The 25,040-nt window shown below is 41.2% G+C and overlaps 1 protein-coding gene across 4 annotated transcripts in view; it reads left to right on the top strand.

Moving 5' to 3' along the window:
* Positions 1–25,040, top strand: part of FIG4 (polyphosphoinositide phosphatase FIG4) — a 322,728-nt gene that overhangs the window by 1,562 nt on the left and 296,126 nt on the right. For all 4 annotated transcript variants that reach the window (XM_071687992.1, XM_071688012.1, XM_071688003.1 and 1 more), the window contains exon 2: positions 10,179–10,283. In XM_071687992.1, coding sequence (XP_071544093.1) covers positions 10,203–10,283 — 81 coding nt within the window. In that variant the 5' untranslated portion in view covers positions 10,179–10,202. The remainder of the gene's footprint in view (positions 1–10,178; positions 10,284–25,040) is intronic.

The raw sequence follows: 25,040 nt of genomic DNA, 5'->3' as shown, positions 1-25,040 counted from the left end.
GAGACAGCTTCTAAATACTTAGATTGTCTCACTTTATCTTCCCATGTCCAAGTGTATTTCTACTTGCATTTTGATTGCAAGGTGAGATTTTTTTTATATATTGTTTTGATTGCATACAAATTTATCAGCTACCTACTGAACTTTGGCATTCTTTAACTCTACATTTTTCCACTTTTGTTTAATTACCCTTGCTAGCAAGTTGGGTTATTTGTTAATGAATTGCAAGAAAAATGCCCATAAAAGAAACTATATATTTATTTTTTATTATACTTTGTCGCTGTCTCCTGCGTTTGCGAGGTAGCGCAAGGAAACAGACGAAAGAAATGGCCCAATCCCCCCCCCCCATACACATGTATATACATACGTCCACACACGCAAATATACATACCTACACAGCTTTCCATGGTTTACCCCAGACGCTTCACATGCCTTGCTTCAATCCACTGACAGCACGTCAACCCCGGTATACCACATCGCTCCAATTCACTCTATTCCTTGCCCTCCTTTCACCCTCCTGCATGTTCAGGCCCCGATCACACAAAATCTTTTTCACTCCATCTTTCCACCTCCAATTTGGTCTCCCTCTTCTCCTTGTTCCCTCCACCTCCGACACATATATCCTCTTGGTCAATCTTTCCTCACTCATCCTCTCCATGTGCCCAAACCACTTCAAAACACCCTCTTCTGCTCTCTCAACCACGCTCTTTTTATTTCCACACATCTCTCTTACCCTTACGTTACTCACTCGATCAAACCACCTCACACCACACATTGTCCTCAAACATCTCATTTCCAGCACATCCATCCTCCTGCGCACAACTCTATCCATAGCCCACGCCTCGCAACCATACAACATTGTTAGAACCACTATTCCTTCAAACATACCCATTTTTGCTTTCCGAGATAATGTTCTCGACTTCCACACATTCTTCAAGGCCCCCAGGATTTTCGCCCCCTCCCCCACCCTATGATCCACTTCCGCTTCCATGGTTCCATCCGCTGCCAGATCCACTCCCAGATATCTAAAGCACTTCACTTCCTCCAGTTTTTCTCCATTCAAACTCACCTCCCAATTGACTTGACCCTCAACCCTACTGTACCTAATAACCTTGCTCTTATTCACATTTACTCTTAACTTTCTTCTTCCACACACTTTTCCAAACTCAGTCACCAGCTTCTGCAGTTTCTCACATGAATCAGCCACCAGCGCTGTATCATCAGCGAACAACAACTGACTCACTTCCCAAGCTCTCTCATCCCCAACAGACTTCATACTTGCCCCTCTTTCCAAAACTCTTGCATTTACCTCCCTAACAACCCCATCCATAAACAAATTAAACAACCATGGAGACATCACACACCCCTGCCGCAAACCTACATTCACTGAGAACCAATCACTTTCCTCTCTTCCTACACGCACACATGCCTTACATCCTCGATAAAAACTTTTCACTGCTTCTAACAACTTTCCTCCCACACCATATATTCTTAATACCTTCCACAGAGCATCTCTATCAACTCTATCATATGCCTTCTCCAGATCCATAAATGCTACATACAAATCCATTTGCTTTTCTAAGTATTTCTCACATACATTCTTCAAAGCAAACACCTGATCCACACATCCTCTACCACTTCTGAAACCACACTGCTCTTCCCCAATCTGATGCTCTGTACATGCCTTCACCCTCTCAATCAATACCCTCCCATATAATTTACCAGGAATACTCAACAAACTTATACCTCTGTAAAAGAAACTATTCAATATATTTATACTGAACATTAAAGTCATAAAAGTGAGATAAAGATCCTAAAAATAGAATGTTTGCATTTGTAATTTAATAGACTGTCAGTTGTAAGTGATAAAGATTAAGTACAAAAGGTAAACTCTGGGTTTAATTAATTTAAAGAAAACTAAACATTTGCAAAGGATCAACAGAGCATCAGAACTTACTTAACCTAACCTTGTTTTCTTGTTGAAATGTATTACACATGTACTTTTTAACAATAATCAATTGGTCTCCTGCTAGAGATCACATTGCTGCTCGGTCTATTAACATCTGGTGGGATTTGTATGATGCTCAGTTTCTGGTATATTTCATCTACAGTATTGAGTATTAAGGTGAATATCAACTTCTAGGTAGGTAACTAGTTTAGTCACAGACTGAAACTAACTTTAGGTATTGAGTAATGTTGTTTTGCTGTAATAGTGTAGTGTGTAGAGGTAAAGTAAAAGCTGCATTAATAGTAAATGTTATGGAAATCAAGGGAAAATGTGGGGTTAATTATTATCTCGGTTGGTGAAACTCTTAGCATCCAACAGTCTTTGAAAATCTTACCTAACCTAATTTCTATATTACTTGGAAAAAAGAAGAGAGAATGTTGGGGTGAAGAGAGTGGTGAGAGTAAGTGAGCTTGGGAAGGAGACTTGTGTGAGGAAGTACCAGGAGAAACTGAGTACAGAATGGAAAATGGTGAGAACAAAGGATGTAAGAGGAGTGGGGGAGGAATAGGATGCATTTAGGGAAGCACTGATACCTTGCGCGAAAGATGCTTGAGGCATGAAAAGTGTAAGAGGTAGACAGATTAGAAAGGGTAGTGAGTGGTGGGATGAAGAAGTAAGATTATTAGTGAAAGAGAAGAGAGAGGCATTTGGACGATTTTTGCAGGGAAATAATGCAAATGAATGGGAGATGTATAAAAGAATGAGACAGGAGGTCAAGAGAAAGGTGCAAGAGGTGAAAAGAGGGCAAATGAGAGTTGGGGTGAGAGAGTATCATTAAATTTTAGGGAGAATAAAAAGATATTTTGGAAGGAGGTAAATAAAGTGCATAAGACGAGGGGACAAATGGGAACATCAGTGAAGGTGGCTAATGGGGAGGTGATAACAAGTAGTGGTGATGTGAGAGGGAGATGGAGTGAGTATTTTGAAGGTTTGTTGAGTGTGTTTGATGATAGAGTGGCAGATATAGGGTGTTTTGGTCGAGGTGGTGTGCAAAGTGAGAGGGTTAGGGAAAATAATTTGGTAAACAGAGAAGAGGTATTGAAAGCTTTGCAGATGATGAAAGCCGGCAAGGCAGCGGGTTTGGATGGTATTGCAGTGGAATGTATTAAAAAAGGGGGTGACTGTGTTGTTGACTGGTTGTTAAGGATATTCATTGTATGTATGACTCATAGTGAGGTGCCTGAGGATTGGCAGAATGCTTGCATAGTGCCATTGTACAAAGGCAAAGGTGATAAATTACAGAGGTATAAGTTTGTTGAGTATTCCTGGTAAATTATATGCGAGGGTATTGATTGAGAGGGTGAAGGCATGTACAGAGCATCAGATTGGGGAAGAGCAGTGTGGTTTCAGAAGTGGTAGAGGATGTGTGGATCAGGTGTTTGCTTTGAAGAATGTATGTGAGAAATACTTAGAAAAGCAAATGGATTTGTATGTAGCATTTATGGATCTGGAGAAGGCATGTGATAGAGTTGATAGAGATGCTCTGTGGAAGGTATTAAGAGTATAAGGTGGAGGCAAGTTGTTAGAAGCAGTAAAAAGTTTTTATCGAGAACGTAAGGCATGTGAACGAGTAGGAAGAGAGGAAAGTGATTGGTTCTCAGTGAATGTAGGTTTGCGGCAGGGGTGTGTGATATCTCCATGGTTGTTTGATTTTTTTCATGGATGGGGTTGTTAGGGAAGTGAAGGCAAGAGTTTTGGAAAGAGGGGCAAGTATGCAGTCTGTTGTGGATGAGAGAGCTTGGGAAGTGAGTCAGTTGTTGTTTGCTGATGATACAGCGCTGGTGGCTGATTCGTGTGAGAAACTGCAGAAACTGGTGACTGAGTTTGGTAAAGTGTGTGAAAGAAGAAAGCTGAGAGTAAATGTGAATAAGAGCAAGGTTATTAGGTACAGTAGGGTTGAGGGACAAGTTAATTGGGAGGTAAGTTTGAATGGAAAAAAACTGGAGGAAGTAAAGTGTTTTAGATATCTGGGAGTGGATTTGGCAGTGGTTGGATCCATGGAAGCGGAAGTGAATCATAGGGTGGGGGAGGGGGTGAAAGTTCTGGGAGCATTGAAGAATGTGTGGAAGTCGAGAACATTATCTCGGAAAGTAAAAATGGGTATGTTTGAAGGAATAGTGGTTCCAATAATGTTATATGGTTGCGAGTTGTGGGCTATAGATAGAGTTGTGCGGAGGAGGATGGATGTGCTGGAAATGAGATGTTTGAGGACAGTAAGTGGTGTGAGGTGGTTTGATCGAGTAAGTAATGTAAGGGTAAGAGAGATGTGTGGTGATAAAAAGAGTGTGGTTGAGAGAGCAGAAGAGGGTGTATTGAAATGGTTTGGTCGCATGGAGAGAATAAGTGAGGAAAGATTGACCAAGAGGATATATGTGTCAGAGGTGGAGGGAACGAGAAGTGGGAGACAAGATTGGAGGTGGAAAGATGGAATGAAAAAGATTTTGAGTGATCGGGGCCTGAACATGCAGGAGGGTGAAAGGCGTGCAAGGAATAGAGTGAATTGGAATGATGTGGTATACCGGGGTCGACGTGCTGTCAATGGATTGAACCAGGGCATGTGAGGCGTCTGGGGTAAGCCATGGAAAGTTGTGTGGGGCCTGGATGTGGAAAGGGAGCTGTGGTTTTGGTGCATTATTACATGACAGCTAGAGACTGAGTGTGAACGAATGTGGCCTTTGTTGTATTTTCCTAGCGCTACCTCACGCACATGAGGGGGGAGGGGGTTGTTATTTCATGTGTGGCGATGGGAATGGATAAAGGCAGACAGTATAGATTATGTACATGTGTATATATGTATATGTCTGTGTGTGTATATATATGTATACATTGAGTGGTATAGATATGTATATTTGCATTTGTGGACTTGTATGTATATACATGTGTATGAGTAGGGCCATTCTTTTATCTGTTTCCTTGCGCTACCTCGCTAATGCGAGAGACAGCGACAAAGCAAAATGATAGAAAATGATAATATGTATATATATATGTATACACTGAGATGTGTAGGTATGTATATGTGTGTTTGTGGATGTGTGTTTATATACATGTGTATGTGGGTGGGTTGGGCCATTCTTTCGTCTGTTTCCTTGCGCTTCCTCGCTAATGCGGGAGACAGTGACAAAGTATAATAAAAAATAACTTTGAAAATGTAATTATTAATGGTATCATTTTTGGTCTGTTGTCGAGCACTTTTATGTTTTAGATATATGTGGATAGAAATGTCATTATCTGGAAAGGCTGAAACGGCTATGCTTGAAGGAATAGTAATCCCAAGGAAGTTGCATGGATGCGAGGTATGGATGATAGATGGGGATGTATGGAGGAAGGAAGATGTGTTGGAAATGAAATGTTTGAGGAGGGTATATGGTTTGAGGTTAGTTGATTGAGTAAGTAATAAAAGGGTAAGATAGATGTATTATAATAAGAAGGATGTGGTTGAGAGAACTAAAGAGGTTGTGCTGAAATGCTTTGGACTGAAAGAGAAAATGAGTGAGGAAAGGTTGACAAGGAGAAGGTTGTGACCAAACTGGAGATAGAATGATGGAGTGAAAAAGATTTTGAGTGCTTGGAGCCTAAGCTTGCAGGAAGGTGAAAGGCATGCAAAGGATAGAGTGAACTAGAGCATTTGGCATGCAGGGGGAAATGTTCTATCAGTGTACCGAACCAGGGAACATGAATCAACCAGGGGAAACCAACCAATGAGAGGTCTGGAGGCCTGGATGTGGGTAGGGTGCTGTGGTTTTGGTGCATTACACACTGTAGCTAGATAATGGATGTGATTGAAATAGGCCTTTCTTCGTCTGTTCTGGCACTACTTTGTTAACACATTAAATGGCAAACAAGCATGAAGAAAGAAAAATGAAAGGGTGGAAGATTTCTAAGTAGCAAATCTTTCATCTTATTTCCATTAACACTAAATACATGCACTGTAAGAAAGCAAGCTCAATGGAAAGAAAAAACTCCTCATTTTTTCCATATCTTCCTCTCTTGACAGGAGCTCTCAAATGCATCATTCCCACCCCTTTTGGGTGCTCACTAAGCATTAAACCAGTTCATTGCAAAGGTAGTAATGTACCTTTCTGTGTATATCTTGTGTTACTTTTTAATGATTTTTAATTATTTAAGAAATGAATTTCATTATTATTGATATTTTTTTAATTCTGTGAGGGAAATTCCCTGATACTGGTTTCCTCCAGGAACTCCCATTAAGGGGATGGCCCCTGCAAAAGAGTCTCCACTTATTCATGCCCTTACATACCTTCCTTGCATTCTTCCACCACACCTCTCCCTACTGTACCCTTCCACTCTGTTTCCTAATGTCACAGATGGTGTTCCTCTCACACCAACCCCTATCATACACTTCTTGTAAACCTTTGTCTTGCATTTTTTTCTCATGCCCAGACCACCTCGCAGTATTACATTTCACTCACTTTTTCATTCCACAGTTCATTCTCTTTGCACTTTTGCCATACGAAATCCCCCTCATTTCTTTCTTACGTCCTTCTAGTTATACCTAATGCTCTTCTCAGATAATTCATTTCTACAGCCTAGATATCTTGACCTCTGTGACTCATTTCATATCCATGTTTCAGCTTGATAGGCCAAGGTCAGAAGGACTATGGTGTCCTTTAATCCTTTCTTCACTTCCATACTGACACCTTTTCCCGACATTATTTTATTTAGGGACCCAATTATTCCTCTACCCTGTACTCTCTCCCTTATCTCTCCTTCCATATCACCAGACTTTCCTAAGATAGCCTCCAAATACTTAATATTCCAGTTTTTCTCTCCCCATATCTGTAACTTAGTTTAGTACGCTTACTTCTCTCAGTCTGTAGGACTTTGTAAAATCTATATTTTGACAATGTAAAATCTATATTTTCACAATGTTTTCTTTCAGACACCATTACTTTACTTTTACTCACTTTCATCTTCAGTTGCTTACGCTTACTTACTTGGAGTAGAAAACACTTTCAGCCTTTTGCAATTCTTCTTAACTCTCAGCAAATAATACAGTATCATCCACAAACAGACGTGTCACCAATCACTATACCTCACGACCATACTCCATTTCTGCTTCCCTTTTCCCAAGTCTTGATTTCATATCTCTTATCAGTCTATCCATATGTATGTTAAGAAGTCTTGGTGACATCACACTGCCCTGCTTCACACCCACATTATCCTGAAACTTTTGCTGAACTTTCTATCCCCTCCTAACGTTAATACATTTGCTCCTCTGTAGAAGGATTTCATACCATCCAACAGTTGTTCCCCTGCCCAGTACATCCTGGACATTCCATTAAGCATTTCTTGCCATAAAAGTTGCATACAATTTCTTACCTTTCATTCGTTACTTTTCCACAGTTATTTTCATTGCAAAAATCTGATCCACATATCTACATATCCCATACCTTTCATAAAACACACTTATTCCATATTCAGTCACTTCCATCACTGCCAGTTAATGCTCTTGCATACACTTTTCCTGTTATACTTAACAGACTTATTCTCCTATAATTGCTACAGACATTCTTAGCACCTGTTCCTTTGAATAAAGGAACAGTAATAGCTTTTCATCCAATCTTGAGACACAACCTTCTGCTTCCATGCCAAATTACAGATCAAATGCATTCATTGTTACACCTTCCCTTCCATATTTCAACATTTCAATCATAATCCCTTCCACTCCAGGTATTTTTCCTACCTTTAACTTCATTATCATCCTTTGTACATCCCCTCTTGCTCTAGTCCTCTGCACTTGTATCCTTTTTCTTCCATCCTCCAAACACTTGCATGTAAAAACTGCTGCCTCACCTTCTCTTGCATTCATCATTTCTTTGAAATACTCTTTCCATCTTCTTTTCACTTTTCCATTTGATTCAGCAACTCCTCTTCCTTGTTGCTTACATTTATATTTCCACTCTTACATCCAACTCTTTCCTTTTTTACCTCCTTCTAGTACTATTTCTTATTTTTCCAAAATCTTCATCTACTCGTACTTTGTTTTCCTTTATTAGCTTCGTAACATTCCACTTACACACCTTATATTCTTTCATCCTCTTTTGATGAACTTCTACTGGTACATGCCTTTCAAGCAGTGTACTAAATGCCTTTTTGTTCACTTCCACAGCTTTCCTAATCTCATCTGTCCCCTATGCACTTCCACTTATTCTTCCTTGCTGCTTACATTTATATTTCCACTCTCACATCCAACTCTTTCCTTTTTTACCTCCTAGTACCATTTCTTATTTTTCCAAAATCTTCATCTACTCGTACTTTGTTTTCCTTTATTAGCTTCGTAACATTCCACTTACACACCTTATATTCTTTCATCCTCTTTTGCTGAACTTCTACTGGTACATTCCTTTCAAGCAGTGTACTATATGTCTTTTTGTTCACTTCCACAGCATTCTTAATCTCATCTGTCCCCTGTGCACTTCCACTTATTCTTGTATCTCACAACTTTATATCCAACTACTAATTCTGCAACTTTAAGTCATTCTCTAAACATTTTGAAAACCTCATTCGCTCCTGACTGCGTCCCTACATGTATTGTACTTTCGTCTAAACTTTCTCTAACCCTTCTTTCATACTTCTCCTTCCATGCATTCTCTCTGATTCATCTTCTTGCTTGCCAACACTTTTACCTCTACGTTCTCCCTTGTGCCATACCTCCAGTTTTCCTTGATCCTCACCTCCACAAGAACTGCATAATGGTAAAAATATCCAAAGATTCCTCTCACATTTCTAGCATCCAGCACAACCTTTCTTAACCTTTCCTCCACTGCTACATATTCATTGAAATGCTTTTGCTCTTCTCTTCCATCAGTTTTCATCTACATATGTTTTCCGTGGTTGAGAGAGCAGAAGAGGGTGTTTTGAAATGGTTTGGGCACATGGAGAGAATGAGTGAGGAAAGATTGACCAAGAGGATATATGTGTCGGAGGTGGAGGGAACGAGGAGAAGTGGGAGACCAAATTGGAGGTGGAAAGATGGAGTGAAAAAGATTTTGAGTGATCGGGGCCTGAACATGCAGGAGGGTGAAAGGCGTGCAAGGAATAGAGTGAATTGGATCGATGTGGTATACCGGGGTTGACGTGCTGTCAGTGGATTGAATCAGGGCATGTGAAGCGTCTGGGGTAAACCATGGAAAGTTGTGTGGGGCGTGGATGTGGAAAGGGAGCTGTGGTTTCGGGCATTATTGCATGACAGCTAGAGACTGAGTGTGAACGAATGGGGCCTTTGTTGTCTTTTACTAGCACTACCTCGCACACATGAGGGGGTAGGTGGATGGTATTCCATGTGTGGCGAGGTGGCGATGGGAATGAATAAAGGTAGACAGTGTGAATTGTGTGCATGGGTATATGTATATGTATGTGTCTGTGTGTGTATATACATGTGTACATTGAGATGTATAGGTATGTATATTTGCGTGTGTGGACGTGTATGTATATACATGTGTATGGGGGTGGGTTGGGCCATTTCTTTCGTCTGTTTCCTTGTGCTACCTCACAAACGCGGGAGACAGCGACAAAGCAAAAATGTTTTCCGATTATCTTGTTTTGAAAAAAGGTGTTTGCAAGGAATAAACCCCACTCACTACAGACATCAACAAGATAACTTTTATTATTATTCACCCCAGGCACTCCCCATGAAGATAACTTCTATTCTCATTCACTCAAGCCACTCTCCATTTGTCTTGCCGCTTTCATCACATCCCATTGAATTTACACTTTCAAATGATGCAAATTTCATCTGTATACATGAAAGATTAGTAAGACGGCCTTAAACTCCTCTTTTAGCAGTCAGTGGAGGAGAGGCAAAATTTGAGATGTATTGACAGAAACAGAGACAAACACATTTAAGAATGAATGAAACCAATATACACATAACCTAACATTTCACTGTTCTACATGTTATTGAACTGAAAATTTACTCACCATTTTCAGGTATTAAACTTATCAGTGCTTGGCTATTTATGTTAAATTTTACATGCAGAAGACAAAGATATCAATTATTTCAAACGCTGATGCAGAGTGTATAAATCATACTAAACTTTAGCCGTACATGGTGTACATACCACATCCAGTATTTAATCTCGTCAAAAATTTATATAGTAATGTTATAGTTAGATATGTACTACTTAGCTTAATAGTATTTTCCCTTTTGCAGAAATGGTGAATCCAGCAAGACAAAATGGAAGAGAGAAAGCCCAATGTTCAATTTTTTCCTATCATCAATGGACTGCAAAAGATGGCTTTGTACGAGACAAAAGCGGTGAGTGGTATAGTACTGCCTCTCAAGTGTGTTACAGTGAGTCCTCAGTAACTAAGAAGTGTGTTTCCTCTTGAAATAACCACCCATGTTGACAGCAGTGTTTTACATATGAAGCCAAGCTGATAATCTTATGATAGAGAATAAGTTGTATTGGCAAATCAAGGATCAGAGTCCATTGTCCACTATGTATCAGTTAAGTAATTACAGGCATCAGTATCTTATATTCTTTTTTAAGGCAGAGTATCAACTCTCCATAACAGCCATTATATGCTGGCAAATGACTCATTGCTGAGATGGCAAACTTTTTTGTCATGTAAAACCATGTTGCTTTGGCCTTCATGCACAGTTCCTCTTGAATCCATGCAAAAGACATTGAAGATATTCATATCATGTTATAATTACTGCAGCCCAAAAATGTACAAGTTGTGAATGAATAAGCTTATCTGATAGCATAAAAAGATCTTGTAGGTGCTGACATTTGTCCTCTTACTACCCTGAGAACAGGTGATTTTGCTCAACATGTATGACCACAGAGCATGCAAGTTATCCTTACTTTGTGCATTGCTTTACCTTACTTTTTACTACACAACAAGTGAAATTATGCAGATTGTCACCCATTGTAGGCATTAGATATGTAGCTGTAGGATTCCTTCTTTTATACTGAAGGTTGCATTCTCAGAAATAATACTTTCCATGATAATTGTGGTTTCCATACCCACCTAATGCCAAAACTACCCCTTTGTTAAAGATTTTATGTTTTCATACATAAAGTAAATGCAGTTTGATGACAAAATACTTTCATTGTTACTGAATGAACATTCTGATTAAGTTCACCAACACTATAGATGTTGTTGTATTTTTCTAGAGGAGAAGCAGGCTCAAGGCAGAGTCACATCAAGTGGAGAAGAGTGCCATTCAGGTGGCTGAAAGTGAATAAGGCCATTTTAACACTCCTAGTTATGTATGCAACCTATTTGATAACACATTTGCTTAAGTTACATTGTTTGCCTTGTCATGCATCCATACAACACCACCAAGACTACCATACCCCCAAACATATTCATCTTTCTTCCCAGAGACAGTGATGCAAGGGATTGAGTACATGATGGATGATTTGAATGTGAGAGTGGTTGATATTGCAGTTAAGGGTATAATTGAGGGGCATGGGATACTCAGTGATGTGAATAAAAGTGGACAGCAACTTTTGGAGCTATGTGCTGATAAAGGACTGATAATTATGAATACCTGGTTTAAAAAGAGGAACTTACATAAGTACACATATGTGAGTATGAGTGATGGAAAGGTGGGCATTATTGGATTATATACTAATTGATATGTGTGCAAAGTAGATACTCTAGAGCATAAATGTGATGAGAGGTGCAGCTGATGGGATGCTAATCATTACTTGCTGGAGATGAGGGTTAGGTTTGTAGAGACTAAGAAAAGAAGAAATTGTATGGGTGGGAAAAAGGTGGTGAAAGTTAATGAGCTTGGAAAAGAATCTTATGTTCAGAGATATCAGGAAAGAGTGAATGCAGAATGCCAGAAGGTAAGAGTAAGTGAAGCTAGGGGAGTGGCTGAGAAATGGGAGGTATTTAGGGAAGCAGTACTTAAATGTTCTAGAGAAGTGTGTGGCATATGGAAGTTGAACAACTGAGAATGGGCAATGACTGTTGAGGTGAAAAAGTTAAATTGCTAGTGAAAGAGAAAAGAGAGGTGTATAAGCATTATTTGCAGGGCAAGAGTGCAAATGATTAGGAAATGTACTCAAAAAAGCAGATGGAGGTTAAGAGGAAGGTGCAGGGACTGACAAGAGCAAATTAGAGTTGGGTGAGAGAGGTGTCATTCTTCAGGGAGAGTAAAAAAAGTTATGGAAGTAGGCTAATAGCCTGAGAAAAAGAAGAGAACAAATGGGAATGTTGATGAAGGTGGTAAATGGGGAAGGGTTAACAGGCAAAGATAAGGTAAAGAGGAAATTTAGTGCATATTTTGAAAAACTCTAGGATTGTGATAGGTTGGCAGATGTGGATGTGTTGGACATGCAGGTGTGCAAAGTGAGAGAGGCATGACAAGTGGTTTATTGAAAAGAGAAGAGGTGGTGAAAGACTTGCACAAGATGAACTTTGGCAAAGTGGCTAGTGTGGATGGGATTTTAGTTGAATTTCTTAAGAAAGAGGGTTATTGTGTTGATTGGTTTGTTAGGATTTTCATTGTATGCATAGATCATGGTGAGGTGCCCGAGGATTGGCAGAATGCATCTATACAGAGTTATGTATAAGTCTATTGAGTGTACTTGGTAAGTTGTATGGGAAAATAATGATTGAGAGCATGATGGTAATCACAGAGTTATAGACTGGGGAGGAACAGTGTGGCTTAAGGAGTGGTAGAGGATGCATGGTTAAGTGTTTGCTTTGTAGAATGTATGCAAGAGAGCATAAGGTAAGGTTGTTAGAGATGCTCTTTGGAAAGTGTTACAGATATAAGACATGGGAAGAAAGGTGTTAGAAACAGTAAAGTTTTAATCAAGAGTGTAAGGCTTATTTGCAAGTAGAAAGAGAGGAGGATGTGTGATGTCACCATGGCTGTTAGATTTGTTTATGGATTGGATGGAGAGGGAGGTGAAAATAAGGGTCTTGGAGAGAAGAGAAGGTCTGCCAAGTCTGCAGTCTTTTGGATGGGGGGGGGTGCCTGGGAGATTAGCCTTTGGTTTACTGATTACACAGCATTGATGCTAGATGCAAGAGGGAAATTGCAGAAGCTTATGTCTGAATTTGGGAGATTCTGTGAAAGGAGAAAGTTGAGAGTAAGTGTGAATAAAAGTAAGACTGTTAGGTTTACTAGTGGGAAGAGAGAGGTTAGTTTAAGAGTGGACATGCTGGAAGGTGGAACATATGGACAGGTTAGAGTGAACTGGAGCAGTGTGGTACATAGGGGCAATATGCAGTCTGAACTAAACCAGGATATACAAAGCATTCAAGGCAAGCTGCAGAAAAGTCCATGAGTTTTGATTATGGACATGGTACTGTTGTTTTAGAGCATTATCTTCTTAATCCATGACATCTGTGAATAGAACCTATAGTTATTTTGCATTATCCATGACAGCTAGAGAAAGGATGTGAACATGTGAGGGCATTTATTCATATTTCTGGTGCTACCTTACTAGCACTGGTAATGACAAACAAGTATGAAAAGATACATATATATATTTTCTTTTCTTTCTTTCATACTATTCACCATTTCCCGCATTAGCGAGATAGTGTTAAGAACAGAGGACTGGGCCTTTTAGGGAATATCCTCATCTTGCCTCCTCCTCTGTTCCTTCTTTTGGAAAATTGAAAAAAAAGAACAAGAAGGGAGGATTTCCAGCCTCCCCCCCCCGCTCCCTCTCCTTTTAGTCGCCTTTTACGACACGCAGGGAATACATGGGAAGTATTCTTTCTCCCCCATCCCATGGGATATATATATTTTTATTTTATTTATTTTGCTTTGTCGCTGTCTCCCGCGTTTGTGAGGTAGCGCAAGGAAACAGACGAAAGAAATGGCACAACCCACCCCCATACACAATGTACACACACACACGCCCACACACGCAAATATACATACCTATACATCTCAATGTACACATATATATACACACACAGACACATACATATATACCCATGCACACAATTCACACTGCCTGCCCCTATTCATTCCCATCGCCACCTCGCCACACATGGAATACCATCCCCCTCCCCCCTCATGTGTGCGAGGTAGCACTAGGAAAAGACAACAAAGGCCCCATTCGTTCACACTCAGTCTCCAGCTCTCGCGCAATAATGCCCGAAACCACAGCTCCCTTTCCACATCCAGGCCCCACACAACTTTCCATGGTTTACCCCAGACGCTTCACATGCCCTGATTCAATCCACTGACAGCACGTCAACCCCGGTATACCACATCGATCCAATTCACTCTATTCCTTGCCCGCCTTTCACCCTCCTGCATGCTCAGGCCCCGATCACTCAAAATCTTTTTCACTCCATCTTTCCACCTCCAATTTGGTCTCCCACTTCTCCTCGTTCCCTCCACCTCCGACACATATATCCTCTTGGTCAATCTTTCCTCACTCATTCTCTCCATGTGCCCAAACCATTTCAAAACATCCTCCTCTGCTCTCTCAACCACGCTCTTTTTATTTCCACACATCTGTCTTACCCTTACATTACTTACTCGATCAAACCACCTCACACCACACATTGTCCTCAAACATCTCATTTCCAGCACATCCACCCTCCTGCGCACAACTCTATCCATAGCCCACGCCTCGCAACCATACAACATTGTTGGAACCACTATTCCTTCAAACATACCCATTTTTGCTTTCCAAGATAATGTTCTCGACTTCCACACATTCTTCAAGGCTCCCAGGATTTTCGCCCCCTCCCCCACCCTATGATTCACTTCCGCTTCCATGGTTCCATCTGCTGCCAGATCCACTCCCAGATATCTAAAACACTTTACTTCCTCCAGTTTTTCTCCATTCAAACTTACCTCCCAATTGACTTGACCCTCAACCCTACTGTACCTAATAACCTTGCTCTTATTCACATTTACTCTTAACTTTCTTCTTTCACACACTGTACCAAACTCAGTCACCAGCTTCTGCAGTTTCTCACATGAATCAGCCACCAGCGCTGTATCATCAGCGAACAACAACTGACTCACTTCCCAAGCTCTCTCATCCCCAACAGACTTCATACTTGCCCCTCTTTCCAAAACTCTTGCATTCACCTCCCTAACAACCCCATCCATAAACAAATTAAACAACCATGGAGACATCACACACCCCTGCCACAAACCTACATTCACTGAGAACCAATCACTTTCCTCTCTTCCTACACGTACACATTCCTTACATCCTCGATAAAAACTTTTCACTGCTTCTAACAACTTGCCTCCCACACCATATATTCTTAATACCTTCCACAGAGCATCTCTATCAACTCTATCATATGCCTTCTCCAGATCCATAAATGCTACATACAAATCCATTTGCTTTTCTAAGTATTTCTCACATATATTCTTCAAAGCAAACACCTGATCCACACATCCTCTACCACTTCTGAAACCACACTGCTCTTCCCCAATCTGATGCTCTGTACATGACTTCACCCTCTCAATCAATACCCTCCCATATGATTTACCAGGAATACTCAACAAACTTATACCTCTGTAATTTGAGCACTCACTCTTATCCCCTTTGCCTTTGTACAATGGCACTATGCACGCATTCCGCCAATCCTCAGGCACCTCACCATGAGTCATACATACATTAAATAACCTTACCAACCAGTCAACAATACAGTCACCCCCTTTTTTAATAAATTCCACTGCAATACCATCCAAACCTGCTGCCTTGCCGGCTTTCATCTTCTGCAAAGCTTTTACTACCTCTTCTCTGTTTACCAAATCATTTTCCCTAACCCTCTCACTTTGCACACCACCTCGACTGAAACACCCTATATCTGCCACTCTATCATCAAACACATTCAACAAACCTTCAAAATACTCACCACATCTCCTTCTCACATCACCACTACTTGTTATCACCTTCCTATTTGCGCCCTTCACTGAAGTTCCCGTTTGCTCCCTTGTCTTACGCACTTTATATACCTCCTTCCAGAACATCTTTTTATATATATATATATATATATATATATATATATTTTTTTATACATGGGGTGTTCATTGTTGTAAATGGAAATGGTGAAGAGCTTGTAGATTTATGTGCTGAAAAAGGACTGATGATTGGGAATACCTGGTTTAAAAAGCGAGATATACATAAGTATACTTATGTAAGTAGGAGAGATGGCCAGAGAGCGTTATTGGATTACGTGTTAATTGACAGGCGTGCGAAAGAGAGACTTTTGGATGTTAATGTGCTGAGAGGTGCAACTGGAGGGATGTCTGATCATTATCTTGTGGAGGCTAAGGTGAAGATTTGTATGGGTTTTCAGAAAAGAAGAGTGAATGTTGGGGTGAAGAGGGTGGTGAGAGTAAGTGAGCTTGAGAAGGAGACCTGTGTGAGGAAGTACCAGGAGAGACTGAGTACAGAATGGAAAAAGGTGAGAACAATGGAAGTAAGGGGAGTGGGGGAGGAATGGGATGTATTTAGGGAATCAGTGATGGATTGCGCAAAAGATGCTTGTGGCATGAGAAGAGTGGGAGGTGGGTTGATTAGAAAGGGTAGTGAGTGGTGGGAGGAAGAAGTAAGAGTATTAGTGAAAGAGAAGAGAGAGGCATTTGGACGATTTTTGCAGGGAAAAAATGCAATTGAGTGGGAGATGTATAAAAGAAAGAGACAGGAGGTCAAGAGAAAGGTGCAAGAGGTGAAAAAAAGGGCAAATGAGAGTTGGGGTGAGAGAGTATCATTAAATTTTAGGGAGAATAAAAAGATGTTCTGGAAGGAGGTAAATAAAGTGCGTAAGACAAGGGAGCAAATGGGAACTTCAGTGAAGGGCGCAAATGGGGAGGTGATAACAAGTAGTGGTGATGTGAGAAGGAGATGGAGTGAGTATTTTGAAGGTTTGTTGAATGTGTTTGATGATAGAGTGGCAGATATAGGGTGTTTCAGTCGAGGTGGTGTGCAAAGTGAGAGGGTTAGGGAAAATGATTTGGTAAACAGAGAAGAGGTAGTAAAAGCTTTGCAGAAGATGAAAGCCGGCAAGGCAGCAGGTTTGGATGGTATTGCAGTGGAATTTATTAAAAAGGGGGGTGACTGTATTGTTGACTGGTTGGTAAGGTTATTTAATGTATGTATGACTCATGGTGAGGTGCCTGAGGATTAGCGGAATGCGTGCATAGTGCCATTGTACAAAGGCAAAGGGGATAAGAGTGAGTGCTCAAATTACAGAGGTATAAGTTTGTTGAGTATTCCTGGTAAATTATATGGGAGGGTATTGATTGAGAGGGTGAAGGCATGTACAGAGCATCAGATTGGGGAAGAGCAGTGTGGTTTCAGAAGTGGTAGAGGATGTGTGGATCAGGTGTTTGCTTTGAAGAATGTATGTGAGAAATACTTAGAAAAGCAAATGGATTTGTATGTAGCATTTATGGATCTGGAGAAGGCATATGATAGAGTTGATAGAGATGCTCTGTGGAAGGTATTAAGAATATATGGTGTGGGAGGAAAGTTGTTAGAAGCAGTGAAAAGTTTTTATCGAGGATGTAAGGCATGTGTATGTGTAGGAAGAGAGGAAAGTGATTGGTTCTCAGTGAATGTAGGTTTGCGGCAGGGGTGTGTGATGTCTCCATGGTTGTTTAATTTGTTTATGGATGGGGTTGCTAGGGAAGTGAATGCAAGAGTTTTGGAAAGAGGGGCAAGTATGAAGTCTGTTGGGGATGAGAGAGCTTGGGAAGTGAGTCAGTTGTTGTTCGCTGATGATACAGCGCTGGTGGCTGATTCATGTGAGAAACTGCAGAAGCTGGTGACTGAGTTTGGTAAAGTGTGTGGAAGAAGAAAGTTAAGAGTAAATGTGAATAAGAGCAAGGTTATTAGGTACAGTAGGGTTGAGGGTCAAGTCAATTGGGAGGTAAGTTTGAATGGAGAAAAACTGGAGGAAGTGAAGTGTTTTAGATATCTGGGAGTGGATTTGGCAGCGGATGGAACCATGGAAGCGGAAGTGGATCATAGGGTGGGGGAGGGGGCGAAAATTCTGGGGGCCTTGAAGAATGTGTGGAAGTCGAGAACATTATCTCGGAAAGCAAAAATGGGTATGTTTGAAGGAATAGTGGTTCCAACAATGTTGTATGGTTGCGAGGCGTGGGCTATGGATAGAGTTGTGCGCAGGAGGATGGATGTGCTGGAAATGAGATGTTTGAGGACAAAGTGTGGTGTGAGGTGGTTTGATCGAGTAAGTAACGTAAGGGTAAGAGAGATGTGTGGAAATAAAAAGAGCGTGGTTGAGAGAGCAGAAGAGGGTGTTTTGAAGTGGTTTGGGCACATGGAGAGGATGAGTGAGGAAAGATTGACCAAAAGGATATATGTGTCGGAGGTGGAGGGAACAAGGAGAAGAGGGAGACCAAATTGGAAGTGGAAAGATGGAGTGAAAAAGATTTTGTGTGATCGGGGCCTGAACATGCAGGAGGGTGAAAGGAGGGCAAGGAATAGAGTGAATTGGAGCGATGTGGTATACCGGGGTTGACGTGCTGTCAGTGGATTGAATCAAGGCATGTGAAGCGTCTGGGGTAAGCCATGGAAAGCTGTGTAGGTATGTATATTTGCGTGTGTGGACGTATGTATATACATGTGTATGGGGGGGGTTGGGCCATTTCTTTCGTCTGTTTCCTTGCGCTACCTCGCAAACGCGGGAGACAGCGACAAAGTATAATAAAAAAAAAATATATATATATATTTATTTATTCATTTTTTATATTTGTCACTCTCCTACGTTAGCGAGGTAGCGCAAGGAAACACAAGAAAGAATGGCCCAACCCACCCACATACACATGTATATACATACATGTCCACACACGCACATATACATACCTCTACATCTCAACGTATACATATATATATATACACACAGACATATACATATATACACATGTACATGATTCATACTGTCTACCCTTATTCATTTCCGTCGCCACCCGCCACACATGAAATGACAACCCCCTCCCCCTGCATGTGCACGAAGTAGCACTAGGAAAAGACAACGAAGGCCACATTCGTTCACACTCAGTCTCTAGCTGTCATGTATAATGCACCGAAACCACAGCTCCCTTTCCACATCCAGGCCCCACAAAACTTTCCATGGTTTGCCCCAGATGCTTCACATGCCCTGGTTCAATCCATTGACTGCACGTCGACCCCGGTATACCACATCGTTCCAATTCACTATTCCTTGCCCATATTTCACCCTCCTGCATGTTCATACCCTGATCACTCAAAATCTTTTTCACTCCATCTTTCCACCTCCAATTTGGTCTCCCACTTCTCCTCGCTCCCTCCACCTCTGACGCATATATCCTCTTTGTCAATCTTTCCTCGCTCATTCTCTCCATGTGACCAAACCATTTCCATACACCCCCTTCTGCTCTCTCAACAACTCTCTTTTTATTACCACACATCTCTCTTACCCTATTATTACTTACTTGATCAAACCACCTCGTACCACATATTGTCCTCAAACATCTCATTTCCAGAACGTCCATCCTCCTCTGCACAACTCCATCTATAGCCCATTCCTCACAACCATATAACATTGTCGGAACCACTATTCCTTCAAACATACCAATTTTTGTTTTCCGAGATAACGTTCTCGACTACCACACATTTTTCAACACTCCCGGAACTTTCGCCCCCTCCCCCACCCTATGACTCACTTCCGCTTCCATGGTTCCATCCACTGCCAAATCCACTCCCAGGTACATAAAACACTTCACTTCCTCCAGTTTTTCTCCATTCAAACTTACCTCTCAATTGACTTCTCTCTCAACCCTACTGTACCTAATAACCTTGCTGTTATTCACATTTACTCTCAGCTTACTTCTTTCAAACACTTTACCAAACTCAGTCATCAGCATCTGCAGTTTCTCACCTGAATCAGCCACCAGTGCTGTATCATCAGTGAACAACAACTAACTCACTTCCCAAACTCTCTCATCCACAACAGATTGCATACTTGCCCCTCTTTCCAAAACTCTTGCATTCACTTCCCTAGCAACCCCATCCATAAACAAATTAAGCAACCATGGAGACATCACACACCCCCGCCGCAAACAGACATTCACTGAGAACCATTCGCTTTCCTCTCTTCCTACTTGTACACATTCCTTACATCCTCGATAAAAACTTTTCTCTGCTTCTAACAACTTGCCTCCCACACCATATACTCTTAATACCTTCCACAGAGCATCTCTATCAACTCTATCATATGCCTTCTCCAGATCCATAAATGCTACATACAAATCCATTTGCTTTTCTAAATATTTCTCACATACATTCTTCAAAGCAAACACCTGATCCACACATCCTCTACCACTTCTGAAACCACACTGCTCTTCCCCAATCTGATGCTCTGTACATGCCTTCACCCTCTCAGTCAATACCCTCCCATATGATTTACCAGGAATACTCAACAAACTTATACCTCTGTAATTTGAGCACTCACTCTTATCCCCTTTGCCTTTGTACAATGGCACTATGCACGCATTCTGCCAATCCTCAGGCACCTCACCATGAGTCATACATACATTAAATAACCTTACCAACCAGTCAACAATACAGTCACCCCCTTTTTTAATAAATTCCACTGCAGTTCCATCCAAACCCGCTGCCTTGCTGGCTTTCATCTTCCGCAAAGCTTTTACTACCTCTTCTCTGTTTACCAAATCATTTTCCCTAACCCTCTCACTTTGCACACCACCTCGACCAAAACACCCTATATCTGCCACTCTATCATCAAACACATTTAACAAACCTTCAAAATACCCTCTCCATCTTCTCACATCACCACTACTTGTTATCACCTCCCCATTAACCCCCTTCACTGATGTTCCCATTTGTCCTCTTGTCTTACGCACTTTATTTACCTCCTTCCAAAACATCTTTTTATTCTCCCTAAAATTCAATGATACTCTCTCACCCCAACTCTCACTTGCCCTTCATTTCACCTCTTGCACCTTTCTCTTGACCTCCTGTCTCTTTCTTTTATACATCTCCCAGTCATTTGCATCAATTCCCTGCAAAAATCGTCCAAATGCCTCTCTCTTCTCTTTCACTAATAATCTTACTTCTTCATCCCATCATTCAGTACCCTTTCTAATCAACCCACCTCCCACGCTTCTCCTGCCACAAGCATCTTTTGCGCATCTTTCACAAAACTTTCACTCTCTTTTCTCTTTACCAAACCATTTTCCTTGACCCTCTCACTTCGCACATCACCCCGAGAAAAACACCCTATATCTGCAACTCTGTCATCAAACACATTCAACAAACCTTGAAAATACCCACTCCATCTCCTCGTCACATCATCATGCTTGTTATTACCTCCCCATTAGCCCCCTCACCGATGTTCCCATTTGTTCTCTTGTCTTACGCACTTTATTTACCTACCTCCAAAACATCTTTATATTCTCCCTAAAATTTGATGATACTCTTTCACCCCAACTATTATATGCCCTCTTTTTCTCCTCTTGCACCTTTCTCTTGACCTCCTGCTGGTTTCTTTTATAGATCTCTGAATCATGTGCACTACTTCCTTGCAAAAATCGTCCAAACGTCTCCCTCTTCTCTTTCACTAGCAATCTTACTTCTTGATCCCATCACTCACTACCCTTTCTAATCTGTCCACCTCCCACCTTTCTCATGCACAAGCCATCACTGCTTCCCTAAATACATCCCAGTCCTCCCTCCCTCCCTTCCTCACACAAGTCTCCTTTCCAAGCTCACTTACTCTCACCACTCTTTTCTCCCTAACATTCTCTACCTTTACCTCCACAATATAGTTAGTGATCAGACATCCTTCCAGCTGCCCCTCTCAGCACATTAACATCCAAAATTCTATGTTATACACGCCTATCAATTAACACGTAATCCAATAAAGACCTCTAATTTACAAGATCTTCACTATTTCCAGTTACAACACTGAACACCCCATGCATACCAGTTATGCCCTCAGCTGCCACATTACCCACCTTTGCATTCTAATCGCCCATCACTATAACCCAGTCTCGTGCCTCAAAGGTGCTAACACACTCACTCAGCTGATTCCAAAACACTTGCCTCTCATGATCTTTTTATTCTCATGACCAGGTGCATAGGTACCGATAATCACCCATCTCTCTCCAACCACTTCCAGTTTTACCCATATCAATCAAGAGTTTACTTTCTGGCACTCTATTATGTACTCCCACTGCTCCTGCCTCAGGAGGTGTACTACTACTTCCTTTGCTCTTGTCCTCACACCAACCCCTGACTTTACTCTCAAGACATTCCGAAACCACTCTTCCCCTTTCCCCTTGAGCTTTGTTTCACTCAGAACCAAAACATCCAGGTTCCCTTCCTTAGACGTACTACCTATCTCTCCTTTTTTCTCATCTTGGTTACATCCACACACATTTTGACCCACCAATCTGAGCCTTTAAGGAGGATGAGCACTCCTTGCATGACTCCTTCTTCTGTTTCCCCTTTTAGAAATCGAAATACAAGGAGGGAAGGGTTTCCAGCCCCTGCTCCCGCTCCCTTTAGTATCTTTCAACAACATGCAGAGAAGTATTCTCTCTCCCACTTCTCCTTCTTCCCTCCACCTTTGAAACATATATCCTCTTTGTCAATCTTTCCTCACTCATTCTCTCCATATAACCAAACCATTTCAACACACCCTCTTTTGCTCTCTCATCCACACTCTTATATTTCCACACATCTCTCTAACTCTTTCACTACTTTCTTGATCAAACCATTTCACACCACATGTTGTCCTTAAACATTTATTTTTTACACATCCACCCTCCTCCAAACAACCCATGCCTCGCAACCATATGATATTGTTGGAACTACTATTCCTTCAAATATACCCATTTTTGCTCCCTGAGATAACATTCTCTCCTTCCACACATTCTTCATCGCTCCCAGAACCTTTGCCCCCTGTGAATCATTTCCTCTTCCATGGTTTCATTTGCTGCTAAGTCCACTCCAAGACATCTGAAACACTGTACTTCCTTCAATTTTTCTCCATTAAAGCTTATATCCCAAGTATGTTGTCCCTCAACCCTACTAAACCTAATAACCATGCTCTTATTCACATTTACTCTCAACTTTCATGTTTCACACACTTTACCAAACTCAGTCACCAACTTCTGCAGTTTCTCACTTGAATCAGCCACTAGAGCTGTATTATTGGCAAACAACAACTGACTCGTTTCCCAGGCCCTCTCATCCCCAAGAGACTGCATACTCCACCCTCTCTCCAAAACTCTTGCATTTACCTCCCTAACCACCCCATCCATAGACAAGTTAAACAACCATGGGGAAATCATACACAGCTGCTGCAAACTGACATTCAGTGGATACCAATCATTCTCCTCTCTTCCTACTCATACACATGCCTTACATCCTTGGTAAAAACTTTTCTCTGTTTCTAGCAACTTACCTCCCACACCATACACTCAAAAAACCTTCCACAAAGAATTTCTATCAACTCGATCATATGCCTTCTACATATCCATAAATGCTACATACAAATCCATCTGTTTTTCTAAGTATTTCTCTCACATTCTTCAAAGCAAACACCTGATCCACTCATTCTCTACCACTTCTGAAACCTCACTGCTCTTCCTCATTCTGATGCTCTGTACATGCTTTCACCTTCTCAATCAACACCCTCCCATATAATTTCCCAGGAACACTCAACAACTTATGCCTCTGTAGTTTGAACAGTCACCTTTATCCCCTTTGCCTTTGTACAATAGCACCCATCACTATAACCCTGTCTCATGCATCAAAGCTGCTAACACACTCACTCAGCTGCTTCGAAAACACTTGCCTCACGTGATCTTTCTTCTCATGACCAAGTGCATAAGCACCAGTAATCACCCATCTCTCTCCATCCACTTTCAGTTTTACCTACATTAATCTAGAATTCATTCCACCTGTCATCAGGCACTTCACCTTGGTCCATGCATACATTGAATATCATTACCAACCAATTAACAACACAGTCACCCCCTTTCTTGATAAGTTCTACTGCAATTCCATCCAAACCCGCTGCCTTGCCGGATTTCATCTTTCGCAAAGCTTTCACTACCTCTTCTCTGTTTACCAAACCATTCTCACTAACCCTTTCACTTCACACACCACCCCACCACACCACCCTTCTTGTCTTACACACGTTATTTTCCTCCTTCCAAAACATCTATTTATTCTCCCTAAAGTATCATGATACTCTCTCACCCCTCCCCCCAACTCTCATTTGCCCTTATTTATTTCATACATTTCCTAGTCATTTGCCCTCCCTCCTTCTGAGTATCGTCCAAACGCTTCTCTTTTTTCTTTTGATAACAACTTTACTTCATCATCCCACCACTCACTACCCTTTCTAATCTGCCCATCTCCCACCTTTTTCGTACCACAAACATCTTTTGCACAAGCCATCACTACTTCCCTACATACTTCCCATTCCTCACTTACTCACTCCCCTCACATCACTTGCTCTCACCTTTCACAATTTTACAGTCAATCTCTTCTGGTACTTCCTCACAGAAGTCTCCTTTCCAAGCTCACTTACTCTCACCACTCTCTTCTCCCTAACATTCTCTCTTCTTTTTTGAAAACCTCTACAAATCTTCACCTGCATCTCCACATGATAGAGGTTAGACATCCCTCCAGCTGCCCCTCTCAGCACAATAACATCCAAAAGTCTCTCTTTTACATGCTTTTAAATCAACATGTAATCCAATAATGCCCTTAGATCATCTCTTTTTTTTCAGCACACAAATCCACAATCTCTTCACCAGTTCCATTGACAACACTGATTACTGCTTGTGCACCAATTATATCCTCAACTGCCACATTACTCACCTTCGCATTTAAATCACCCATCACTATAGCCCTGTCTCATGCATCAAAGCTGTAACACACTCACTTAGCTGCTACGAAAACACTTGCCTCACATGATCTTTCTTCTCATGACCAAGTGCATAAGCACCAATAATCATCCATCTCTCTACATCCACTTTCAGTTTTACCCACATTAATCTAGAATTTACTTTCTT

The sequence above is a fragment of the Panulirus ornatus genome, chromosome 3, assembly GCF_036320965.1.
Source record: "Panulirus ornatus isolate Po-2019 chromosome 3, ASM3632096v1, whole genome shotgun sequence".
Taxonomy (NCBI): domain Eukaryota; kingdom Metazoa; phylum Arthropoda; class Malacostraca; order Decapoda; family Palinuridae; genus Panulirus; species Panulirus ornatus.
This window is presented reverse-complemented; position numbering and strand designations above follow the sequence as displayed.